A 13,656-nucleotide genomic window follows, 5' to 3' on the forward strand; every position below is an offset into this window, starting at 1 on the left:
ACACACACACACACACACACACACACACACACACACACACACACACACAAGGCCTATACCCCCGCATACCATGAGGTGCTTATAGCAGCTTTGCATGCATGTGGAAACATTTCATTACCAAACACTACAAGAATACTGCTGATTAGCCAGATGCAAAATGCTGAGTGAGTACTGGTGTTCGAATGCGTACAGAAGCTTATTTAACTGTGTCAGTATACAAACAGGGTGTATATAAGAAAAATACACGTCCCAAACTATTATTTTTTTTGACAGATTGGTGCCGACTGTGCAGAGTTCAATCCATTTCCAGCCGTTTGTCTGCTCCTAAACAGCAAAGCTTGAACGGCATTCGTTTTTGGAAAAATTTCACACACTTTTCAAAACATTATATTAACTGATTACATAAACTGAACTGCAAATTTACAATATATATATATTTAATAGAAGATATTTCAAAATATAAAATCTAAATCTATTCTAATTCTATTTCAATGTAGGCTTGCCACATTCTACACAGTCATTTTAACACTTTGTTACGTACAAAAAAATATATGTACATATTGTGAAAAAAATATCAGATTGGATGCTTCATCGGTACGTACTGAATATTTTTTTGTTCAGCATCAGGGACAACACAACATCAGGACATCCCCATTAGAAAGTGATCCAGGTTGGACACCAGCTGTGTTTCCTACACACAGCGCCTCAGGCACCTCATTATGTGCCTCTTTTCTTCTCCTCCTTCTGTCTTCAGGGCTGATGGCAGGAGCAGCTACACTGCTGCAAGAAATTTCTCAACATCCCCCTCTCCTGTTCCTACTGCTAAATAACACACATATATACATCAACAGCAGTTTACACGCACGGTGCTGTACTTGTTTTTATATTTTTCTAACGTCTAACACACATATTTAATCATAAGTGTAACATCATCCAAAGTCTATACGTGTTTTTCGATTGACGACTGGGCAAATATGTCCTACAAATATGGGCTCTCATCAAGGTACTTGTTTAAAATTCAAGAGCTTTTCAATGACCTTTATCACCAAGTAAAAGCTGTGTTCTGTTACATATTCCACAAGTATTTCCTCTGTGAGTTTTTAAATACTCGAGTGCACTTGAACATGCCCGAACAGCCGATGTTCAAATCCAACTTGGCTTGCTGTGGAGAAGGAACACCAGCGAATGTCATGAATATTTGCATTAGAGGGTTGTGGAGGGAGGCTGAGGGGGCAGACACATGCATTCTGTACAGTAAGTTTTGGATGGAGTCCACCAGGCCGAGCAGACTAGGGAGTGTCCAGACCTGATCAAAGGCCAGAGCTCTGGTGTCTGTAAACAAGTAGGAGGATTTCAGTCCTGCTGGCTCCCTTTTCCAAGGCCTCCTCCACACACCGAGCACTCAGTGTTACTCTTGGAGTCAGACTCTGAGAATAATAAGTGATGGGGGACTGTGTTCTCAGGATGGCCAGGGTGTTCCTTCTACATAAGCAGAGCCTGTGCTAACTGCTTCGCTGATTTAGTGTGTGATTACACATACACACACGAATAACCACTCATAAGTCACATTCTGACACCTGTACGCACTAACTTTGAAGCATAGATCACCAAGTTTCCCACATCTGGGCAGAAATATTTTTTAAAAGCCTTTCTCACATTATTGGGTTACATTTTATAGGAAACGCCAGATATGTGCGCCTGTAGTCTATATGTGTGTGTGTGTGTGTTCTCTTATTTCATCTTGGAGGAGAAAACTGTCGTCAGCTGAACCACAAACAGAGCACTGCCTCAACCAATCAAGTGTGAAGAAAGAAGTATTTTTCCTGACCCAAAGTCGTATGGCTCTTATAGTATACAGTTCTAAAGATAAAATTTGGAAGGAGCTGAGAGGTCAAGAATCAAAGAGAAAGTGGGTTAAGAGCAGGACAAATAGGAGAGAACGGAAAAGGGGGAAGAATCAAAGAGAGAACAAAGACATTAGGCAAGCAAGAACAAAGGACGCAAATGATCAATAATGAGAGGCTTACCGATTTCTCTCATAAAAGGAGCTACATGTTGCATTTCACAAATCGTTACACTGGCCATTTGAAGACATACTGCAATATAATTACTGTAAATAATCTGCATGCTGCTTAGGTTTTAATGGGCTCTACATCACAGTTTGCATAATGTACCACTGAATTACATTTGACAGGAAATCAGCTGAACTGATTTACTGAAAAGTGGGGATTGTTCAATAGCAAACGGCAGCATTCTCTTTGTTACAGAAAGCAACTAAAATATGGTCCTGATTTTATGAATTGAGCAGAATCTCTGAATGTTGATGGCATTCAAATGTGCCATCAACAATCCCCATCCATGAGGAGAAACTAAGTGCATTTACTTGAGTAACTTATAGTTTACTTTCCATTTTCTGCTACTTGATACTTTTGGTCAACTGCAATTCAGAATCAAATACTGTACTTTTTATGCCATTATATTTAATTGTTCCTAAGCTGAATTATGTACCTTGCAAAAATTGAAAAAACCTGGAATCCCCATGTACAACATTTTTCCAAGGGCCTACAGGTGTTACCAATACAGAAAAAGTATGTGGTTCCACATGCGGTAGATATTTTACTACTCCCCTTTTACAATTCTTTTTATACTTGTCTAATATCTGCTCTGTGTATACACAGCCTGCAGTTCAAAACATTTCAATAGAATTTCATGTTTCCAGTGGTAGCATCTCAATCACTAATGGCTTCTCATTTGTGCAAAGGACTGCAAAATGTTTTGTGTTTTTAAATAATCCTGTTAGAGCAAATGGTGTATTTTTTGCTACTTTTTAAAATAAGACACGTAAAGTAAAGTGATTTTAACAGAAGATCACAATTTTAAGCTTTGTTGGGGAACATTTTCAAGGCAAAACTGAAAGTCACACGAGTAGTTAGGGTTCAAGGATCATCGTAAAGTTCCAAAATCTGACCATTCTTTCTGTTTTTACAGTTTCTGACTCTGACAAATAGTGTAGTTTTGGTAATTTTATGAAAGATAATACCCATTTTAAACTCGTCATCGGGTTTTGTGATTCAGAGGGTTAAGTATACTCTTGTACTTTTCCTCAAATATATATTTAAAGCCACTTGGAACAAAGCATTTCTACATTGTGGAGTTGGTGCAATTCAATTAAGTCCAACATTGGAGCACTTCTTCCACCTCTGTCCCCACTATTATCAAATCTGTTTGCAACAACTATAAGAAGTTTTTCAGAACAACAGAAAATAAATTATGTGATTTGTTTAGCAACTAACCTGAGAGCAGAGTAGGAGCCCAAAGACAGTGAGGCAAAATCTGGGTGGTAGTAAAGGTAGACAGAGGACACACAGGTAGGCAGGATATCAATCACTCCCACTGCCACGATGCGCCCATCCAGCCAATACTGCTGGTGGAAGGAGCCATAGCCCACCTCGGGCCCATCTGGAGAATATTCTGCCTGGAGAGGGCAGAGAAAGAGAAAACAGTGAGACAAGGTGGTCACCGGTCAAAACAAAGGCAGTACTCTTATGTGCAATACAGTTTGTATGTAAAAGGTATAAATCACAGTGAAATAAGAATGTGGTATTTAATAGGACTATTTTTACTTTCTTGCACTGATCCACATTGTCTGTCCTCCACACACACACCTGTACTATGGTGTGTTATAGCCCGTGGTTTTCCCTGCCAGGCCTCACGCATTATGTGTGGGGGTGTACAGTAGCCTCACGTTCAGCCTGCTAATGGCTCCCAAATGTGGAGTGAAAGCAGGAGCAGGGTGGAGCTGTGGCTGGGACTGGGGCTGGGGCTGGGGGGAAGAACTGGCCACAGAAACACTCCAGGAGAGTACTTTTTAATAAAAGACCCTGCATGAGCAAAATCCATTTCACCAGGCGGTGGTGGAGTGTTGCCAAGCTTTCTCCTACATGTCTGTGTCTGCTCTGTCCATGTGGCATAAAAGAATGTGGGTGTAGGTGTGCGCCCGCATGTTTGAGGCTACCCCATTAATAAAACTGTTAAGTTTCTGACACACATCGGGTTTCTCATAGGGATCTGCACGCTGGGTTTTTCAATCAAGTCACTTGACTGCTTTTATCACAGAGGCTTAAGACTAGAGGCTTGGGGTTGAGGTTAAAAGTCACATTAAGCTAAGGTATTGGCTTATGTTTGTGGGTGTGTGTGTGTTTCTTCAGTGCACTAGTAACAGGATCCCACTCCTTCACCAGCATTCATCTGGACGCAGTTAAGCAGTGCAGACGCTGCTAGTTATCACAACACTGAGCGAGCTAGCGTACTAGTGCAGTGCACCACTGGCCCTGCATTCTGACCAAATTAAACCTGACCAAAAAGAAACAAAGCACACACGCACACGCACACACGCACACACGCACACACACACACACACACACACACACACACACACACACTCCTTGCTGCTCAGTGACCCCGGACGGCTGACGATTTTCGTAAGTAGAGTTGTTAATGAAAATAAAGCCCTATCCCTCCAGGCCAGGCCTTTGGACACCCACGTCTGATTACTTGTTTGACACAATGTATACCAGAGTCCATTTGTTTTTGTGTGGATGTGTGTGTCCATAGCTTTGTAGAAAGGGATGCTTAAACTGTCTGAATGCTGCTCCACATCAGAGGCTATATGATATGAAGATACAGATAATGAGGGTTTATTGCTGTGATGGACTGACTAGCAGGAAAAAAAAGAGGGTAGAATCCAGAATATGAACACTGATGTGGAGGGCAGCTGGAAGTTGAAGGGTGACAGGCACCACATCTGGATCAAGCACTGCGCTCTATGCAGCTATGAATGTGTGCGCATGTGTGTGTGTGTGTGTGTGTGTGTGTGTGTGTCCAATGCTGGGGGAACTGTCTCTCTGTGTAAGCAGGCAGTCTGTTATTTCTTGGCACCAGTTCCTCCAGTAACACTGGAGGCTTTGTCAGAGGCCCCGCTCTGTCATTTAGAAGTAGTAAGTAAAAGTAAAGAGCACCACGTGATTTTTCTTACCCCCCCTTGAGTATACACGCTTGAACACATTTGTATGAATGTGAAAGCTGGTGCAAGAGAAGTTAATGGCTGTCAGGGTTTGTATGTTTGTTTATAAGCCCATGCTGCATTCAAGGCCAATCTTGTCTGACTGACCTGTGCACCACCTCAAACGACAGCTTAATGGCTGTGTCCTTGCCACTGTGACAACAATCTAAACATTCCCTGGAATACTTCAAACCACCCCAGCAGCCCCAAATCGCTCTCATATGGCCTAAATACAAGGCTGCGTGAGCAGCATGCTCCGTCGAGCCAGGACGGGGTGTATTGCATGTTTGTTTCGACCTGCTTAGAGACACATTTGGGTAGATTTTGCTCAATCAAAACAATAGGATTATGTGAACTTGCCAGGGACAAGAAACTAATACATAAAATTGTATTTTAGACACTTCTCTGTTTCTCATTAAAGTTGTTTGCATTTACTGTATTGCTAATCCCACCCAAATACTATCCTGAGCTGTCTAATGATGATACAGAAAGGAACAGACTTTACTTGCAAGGTCAGGCAAGGTTTGTAGCAACAATATAAAAGAGGGCACAGATGCCTAAATATTTGAAGACATCTTGCTGGCAGTTATTGATTATCCTTTTTATGTGGTTAAAATTTTATGTATCAACATATTGTTTTAAAGAAATAAAAACGTTTTGCTCATGTGAAACTCGTGATTTGTGCTTTCTTATAGGTTTATTCACTTTGTTTGCTGTGAAATAATGGCATACTACACCTATTAATTGCTTTCGGGTGGATACAAATCAGTAAAGTCTTTAACTTCAATTCCGTGCAAATCTACAACCCTGAGCTGTTAGCCCTACTGTAGCAATGATGCTGTTATGATTCTGGCACTGACCAACAACAGATGTCTAACAAACACATTTTTAACTCTCCCTCCTCTCACTCACAAATGTGCATCCCCCAACAACTGCAAAAGATCAAGTCCTGCATGCAGGCTGTGTGTAGCATAGCTCACATCATGAGTCCCAACTCTTGTCAGTATGCAAAGCTTATATTTAATGTCTCACATGTTGTACAGGACAAAGTTAAATATACTTTACTATCTCATTAGTGTCCTGTTGTTTACTCTTGGTTTTTGCTTGCAGCTCCACCATATACAGTAGGGCCAGTGTATTCACTACTAAGGTATGTCAGCTAGTGCATTCCCTGCTGATGTGTATCTCTGTTACTTTACATAATGAAAATTCTTATTCCCCTCCTCTGAGAGAGTGTTTTAAGGTAAAAAAAAAAAAAAAACAGAAATGACCAGAACTAAAAAAGCGTTGTCAGTGGACTTAATGGCAATAAATACTCAATAACAAATTGTGTAACAGCTCTATTAATGAGCGTTTGCCCCTTGGTTAGACACAACAGCAAACTGTAAAACCAAAAGACAAAAACAAGAAACTGAAACAGTGGATGAGCCCTACGCAGCACATAAAACCCAGAATCAAATGAAGTAACAGTCACCTGCATGCCTCCTCATGGCTCTTCATGTTTGCACTAATGTGTGATCGCTTTTCACATATTTCAAATGTGTTTACATTTCCGATTCTTATGCACATGTGTATAAATGTATTAGAAAAAAAAATTGACAAACCAGTGACAGATGAAGGTAATTACCACTGAGATTCACCATGAATCCTCTGCAATTTTGGCGAAATGGAAGTCAGACAACTAATCAGCTGTAGTTTAATTTGTAAATATGCTCTTTGCATACATTTATTTAAATGCAGGCTTACATGTGAGCTCATGCACCACACAGTTTGCAGGTCCATGTGGTGAGTGTCTGTGTGTATTTTAATAGCACTCTGATTGGAGACAGATGGAGGCCAACACGCAGAGGTAGAGCAGAAATCCATGCATAATAATTTTGAAATGGAGAGCACTTGGAGAGAGACACTAGAAGACAGAGACTGAGATCAGAGAAAGAAATAAAAACAAGATGCTCAAGAGGAGGCCAAAAAAGGAGATAGCCCCCTAAACCAGACTGAGACGAGGGGACAGCAAAGGCTGGAAAAAATGTGAGGCAGTTTGCCACACTTCATATGTGCACACATGTGTGTATGTGTGCAGAACTGTGTAATTCAGTGCGCCTGGCCGCCAGCCTTGACGAGGTGATAAAAGCTTGTTTCCTATAAACAGTAATGACGTTCATTAGTGAAGACCTGAGGGGGCCCACGGGGCAAAACAGAGTGAGTGTGTTTGTGTCAGTCAGTTTGTGTGAGCTCCTGGCCCTGAATCCTATTAAAGTGGCTGTTATAAGTACCCATCCTGGGTCTAATTGCTGGTGTAATTGTCCTGACCCAACAGGTCCACTAGTGTCTGAAGGCTGAAGCTCACCAGGGCTGCCAGGTGTTCAATGATGCCTGGCTGCACCTATATCTCACTCAGTGACCACGGACGGAAAAACACAGCTTAACCCTGAATCCTTTTCCAGATTCCATCAGTATCCCTCATGTCAAACCACCTAAAAAATGCCAGTAAACAGAGCACCAGCAAGATTATAATAATTAATGCACCAGAAGCTGCGATCAGATTTTCCATGGTGCCTAAATAATTACTTCTTTTCGTTAAATAGGCCAGTAGCCATCTGTCATTTCCTAAATTGATGCCCACGAAACCACCTCATCATCCTGTAATTTGTACCACACCGCACAAAGTGAAAAGCAGTGGTATGTCCTATTCTGTCAAAGCCAGAGGGAAAGGCTGCTCTGAAGACTTTATGTTCAACACAGTTGCAATGCAATCTGGACACCACATTTCACCGTTTACCCCCCTCAACACCCCCTTTCACTTAGACAGGGCTAAATTAAAACCCCTCCAATATGAAACAAAACCCCCTATCCCGAATCCCTTAACCCCCACTCAATCCAGCTGGAGGGCTCTTGAAGATACAGCGCAAAAGATGGGTGGGTAAGTATGTGCTGGACCAGGGGAACCTGTGTATATTTATCTCCTTCTGAGTGTGTTTGATGAAGAACAAAATACTGAAACCGTGGATATTCTATAATCATTATCATCATCTCTGTGACAGTAATTTCACCAGGAAGACCTCCTGGCTGGGGGCAAATCATTCCAGGTAACACTTGGATGAACAGAGACATTTAAAAAGGGTTTTATTAAACTGTCAACCGGCCAAAGGAAATACATACCTCTAGTGGTGAATCACAGAGAAATCTCCGGAACTGTGGAGGGAAGCAGAGGGGGGAAGCAGAGAGAAAAACAGTTAGTTCTCTGGGTCACTAACTCTTTTGAAAAGACATAAATGAAAACCATACACGTCTCCTTTGCTGTCCTATATGGTTTATCCCTCCCCATTTTCTCCTTGCTCAGGTGTCACATATCAAATGTAGCGCTCCGTTCATTAAGGGGCATAAAAAGGAAGACTGTATTTACACAAATGAAAACATTTACCCCATCAAGCCAATCTCACAGTCTAGAGAGGACACAGTGACAGCTAAAATAAGCAGCGTTACCCATGTCAAAATAGTCTATCTCTCAACACACCCTAAAACACACACCAGATATCAATTACTGGGGGACCGAATGTGTGTGGAAAAATTAAATCGTTCTTCCACTTTCTCGACTATTTCCTGCGCTTCTTTGTTTTTAGCAGCGGGGTTGAGAGCGGTGTGTTTACAGACAAGCTGACCTGCAGGGCTGGAGGACAAACGTAGCATGCTTCCATGTTTAAGGCCAAAACCATTTCATAATGAAAACCAGAACAGCCACAGCGAAGAAGTGATGGACATTTTTAGTTTGCTCAATCTGAACCACGCGAGCACGCAATGCAGTTTCAAGTTCGCATTTCCACAAAGAAACACTGCAATCCAGCTGTGTCATTCATTTACAGATATGGTCAACTTTGGGTCCATCGTCTTATTAGTGGAACAATGATCTGAAACAGCATCAAAATGCAATAAACATGGACTGAGAGGGTCCAGAATTAATAAACAATAGCTCATTTTTCAACAGTTGTCAAGCAACTTTAAAGTGAACTTTTGAAATGTTACAATTTTTATTATTATTTATTATTATTATTATTATTTTATTTTTATTTTTTAAAATTAGCCTTGTTTCAGGAGTTAGCATGTTCTCCCCGTGCAGCGTGGGTTCTCTCCGGGTTCTCCCCGGGTTCTCCGGCTTCCTCCTACAAGTCCAAAAACATGTTGAGGTTACTTGGTGATTCTAGAGTGTCCATAGGTGTGAATATGAGTGTGCTTGATTGTCTGTCTCTAAGTGTAGCCCTGCGATAGACTGGCGACCTGTCCAGGGTGTCCCCTGTCTTCGCCCTAAATCAGCTGGGATAAGCTTCAGCCCCCCCGCAACCCTAGTGAGGATTAAGCGGTGTATAGATAATGGATGGATGGACAGCCTTGTTTCAATAACTGACTTTGGCGCAAATGAACTAAACTGTGTAGAGTCCTCAACAGGTGGCAGTACATGTGACTGTAATATACAGAGAAGAAGAAGCAAAAAACAAAACCAGGCCTATGTTCCAAATCACATAGTTTTTCTTTTAACTTCAAGTACTTACTGTAGTTTCCTTTACAAAGTATGTACTACTTTGTCATACTAATGCATCTTAAACTTTGACCATCGTAGGCTGTAGCGTAAAAGGACCTGTCATCTAAGCCTGCTTATACTTATTTGAGATACCATGGCCTTTGTGATGTAACTGCGCAGAGGACTGCTGGTCAGAATGACAAAAAAAAACAAAAAAAAACGAGCTAGCTTGAAAACTGCAAAATCTAACCAAATGCAGTGTAACATTTATTGTATCGGGACATGCTAACTCTATTTTTGGAATACTATATAGTATTGTAGTATGGATATGGAAACACACCTCAGTTGTTGGCCAACCACTAAGCAAACCCAACAAGAAGAGGAAACAAACCAAACTTTAGCCATCTATGAAAGAAAAATGGAAAGAAATTTTTGATTTTTCAATTAGGAAACTTGTAAGTATTTTAATTAATTAATTTTATTTTATTTTTCCTTTATTTCAAACCAAAAATTTAAAACAAAAATCAACATTTGATACACAAAATCAAAATTTCAAAGTTCAAAAAGGGTTTTAGAAGAAGTTGAATACTTACATAAACCAAAACCTCAATGTCAATAATAACTTAAATATTGATACTGAAATTATTGTTCCAACTTCTTCTTTCAAACGCTCCAGTGTTTTTTACCAGTATTTTTTTTTTTTGTTGGTATCGGCCATGTTTCATGCTGTCGGGAGGCGAAGACAACAAGAGAAGCAGGAACAGCTGACTAGCCGTGAGTTAAATGTTGGCTACATTTACAAAATAAGGGAAACTATTTTTTGTTCATTTGAATTACATTTTTAAAATGCATAAACAGTTCCGTGCAGCGTGGGTTCTCTCCGGGTTCTCCGGCTTCCTCCCACACAGTCCAGAAACATGCTGAGGTTAATTGGTGATTCTAAATTGTCCGTAGGTGTGAATGTGAGTGTGCTTGGTTGTCTGTCTCTAAGTGTGGCCCTGCGATGGACTGGCGACCTGTCCAGGGTGTCCCCTGCCTTCGCCCTAAGTTGGCTGGGATAGGCTCCAGCCCCCCCGCGACCCTAATGAGGATTAAGCGGTGTATAGAAAATGGATGGATGGATAAACACAGTTTATAAGAAGACAAGACTTGTGTAAAAAGAGAGGAGGTTACGTGATGAGTCCTGCTTTAGTTTGACAAACTTAGGCCTAGAAATAGCTATACTAATTATTAACAGGCTGATTTGTGTTGAAAGGTCAGTATTTGCCCAGTATCCCAGGGTATGATCTAACTCTGTATTACATCCTTAAAACTAGTAGAATAAATCAAAGCTAATAAATCAGCTTTATCATTATTATTGGAAAAATCAGCCACTCATTGATCCATTCTGTCTAGATAGCTCATAGAAATAGTTTTTCAGAGTCTTGGCTGACTGATGAATACTGTACATGTAGCAGCTCTGTGTTGCCTCTACAGAGAGTGATGTCTGTCTTTTCTTCTAATTAAAAAGTAGAATCTCTGGAAATTACTGGAAATTCCCACCAGCCCATCAACATCCTCTGTGAATGAGTATGTGCACAGCAGTACAGCTGGTAATGGTGATGACTGCTGAAGGCATGGTTCACTAGGTGGGGCAGTCCTGGCTTAGGTGCAACTCCAAATCCTGCCAGTAGCCTGTACTCATCCAAAGGAGTGTATTTCTCTGTGTGTCTGCCACAAGCTTATGTGTGTTGGTGACACTAATGCAGTGTTCTCCAACACGGGAAATGTTTTTGGCAGAAAAGTGCTTAAAGCATGATGCACTGTCATCTGTCTTTTCTATTTTACCTTTGTCTGAAGCAAACAACCAATTTCACTACCTTTTAAACTCGCCCACTCCAGTTGGATCGTCATCAGAAAAATGACTAAATCCCTAAAATATTTATTAAGTCACAGTCATAAATATAAGCAAATCAGTAAATAATGAGGACGGTGTAAGAAAATTAAGTGTACAGAACTCAGAACTAACAAAAACAATTCATGCTCGGCAAAAGTGCACGCAGTTCTTGCTGAAAAGTGTTGTTGAGCGCTATAAAAGTCTCACAAACGGTGCTCCCTGCGATGCTGAATACTATAACAAGATGCTGCGCACTGCCTTTACCCTCAGCTCAACCTCACACCAGGGCGAAGAGGAATACAGGGGAGAAGGGGACGCACAGAACAGCTCAGACACAGAACAAATATGACTAATTCTCATCCTGCAAATACTCAAATTTCATTTAAACTTTCAAAATTCTCCTCGGCCAAGGGCACTTTGAGCTTTTTGCAGGAACAATACTCCAATAGCAACTCATTGCATGCAACTCTAATACTGCAAATCCTTTTAGTTAGATTCACTTGAACTCTATTCACCTGGAAAACAGAAGAACACCTTGTGCATTTTTTCCTCTGTCTATGAGCACTGTGGAAACAGTAGTGACAAGATCTGCTCAGTCGACAATGATCTTTGCTCATGCGAAAAAATGCTTGTCAAGTTCCCCACCTGTGTAACCATGCCAGTAAAGTGTAATTTTCCACTCCTACCTCTGCAGTGACTACTGCTCTGCCAGTCAACAAATTACCAACAGCAAAGCCTCCCAATGTGCAGTTTTGCTCAAGGGCACAACTGAAACTTTTGTTTAACACACACACACACACACACACAACACACACCACACACACCACACACACCACACACACACCACACACACACACACACACACACACACACACACACAAAATGGTTTACCAACATAACAACAGCTGCAGTTATTAGATGACATCATTTATAGAGGCCCTGCTACAACGCTGGCTGCTGTGCCTGTGGAACTGAGAATCACTATTTTGAATCATCATTATTTGATCAAGCAAATATGTGAGTGTAGATTTATGCATTAAAGCCTTTTAATGTATGCAAATGTATATGTGGATGCATGTGTGTCAGCTCTGAGCACCTCCCTTTCTCAGTTCTCCATCTCCTTTTACAACTAGAGCCCTTCCTCTGGTGTGTCAGCCCTGCTCGGCTGGATGATGTTGCTCTCCTGGAGCCCAGCAGGGTCGACCCCTCTGTGTTCACCGACAAACACGCCACACAAGCACGCTCATGGGTGCAGACTCGGAAAGAGACAGACAGTCTAATGTGCAGGCACTGGGCATGAAGACGGCAATGGGACACACACACGTGTTTACGAATCTCTGGCTCTATCTCTAATGCAGCGGCACATAAATGCAGCCATATCCAGAGCACTTTCTGGGACGCCCGCATCTACCATCAACACATGGAGTCCATCACTTCCTCTCTAACTCTCCCTTTCTTATAGTAAACACTCATCTGTGTACGATTAGGCGTGCAAGCAGCCTTCTCAAACACACACACACTGCAGTGCCTTCACTCACTCACTCACTCACTCACATACAGTACATATAAACACACACATCTGCTTAAGTCTAATTGCTACTTAAACCTCTCGTCATTGTGCTCCTTACTCAATCAAATTGCTGTACTTATTTGAGCAACACAGCGCTTATATTCACTCTCTAACACTCAAAACAATTAAAACAGCCCAAATACCTGTGTTTTTTTTCCCTCTTTCCTAAACTTCTGCTGACTGGATCATTGTTTATTTCAGAGTATATAAAGGAGCCCCTGAAACCTAGTTGCATATTGCAAAGCTCAGTGGACAAAAATAAACAAAATGCTTCAAGTTCTGCCATGAGAGGAACTGGGTAATATGGGTAATACGGTTATATTGAATGTCTTTATTGTGCATAACCATGCTGCTAATTGCCTTCAGATAATCTTGCCAACAGTAACTTTTCCTCATTCATTTCTCCCATTTTTATTGATAAATTTTATTGCCAATTTTAAGCTTTTTCCATATATTTTTTTTCAAGTGTCTTGGTTAAGGTCCTGGCCAAGAAGAGTAAATACAGATTTAACAGGATTTGTTTTCCTGAAAATGAATGCCACATGTGCAGGAACTTAGAGTCATGGCTCAGCACAACAGTTAAGACCAATAAGTGTGAGTGTGAGAGAGTGTGTGTGTTTGTGTGCATATGTCCA

At 41.2% G+C, this 13,656-nt stretch overlaps 1 protein-coding gene across 2 annotated transcripts in view; it reads right to left on the reverse strand.

The window, feature by feature from the left end:
* Positions 1-13,656, reverse strand: part of ate1 (arginyltransferase 1) — a 60,476-nt gene that overhangs the window by 25,358 nt on the left and 21,462 nt on the right. For both annotated transcript variants that reach the window (XM_008298681.1, XM_008298607.1), the window contains exons 8-9: positions 8,222-8,254; positions 3,294-3,475 (exon numbers count right to left, since the gene is read on the reverse strand). In XM_008298681.1, the coding sequence (XP_008296903.1) occupies positions 3,294-3,475; positions 8,222-8,254 (215 nt within the window). The remainder of the gene's footprint in view (positions 1-3,293; positions 3,476-8,221; positions 8,255-13,656) is intronic.

The sequence above is a fragment of the Stegastes partitus genome, unplaced genomic scaffold (genome assembly GCF_000690725.1).
Source record: "Stegastes partitus isolate 25-593 unplaced genomic scaffold, Stegastes_partitus-1.0.2 Scaffold1, whole genome shotgun sequence".
In the NCBI taxonomy this organism is placed as follows: Eukaryota; Metazoa; Chordata; class Actinopteri; family Pomacentridae; genus Stegastes; species Stegastes partitus.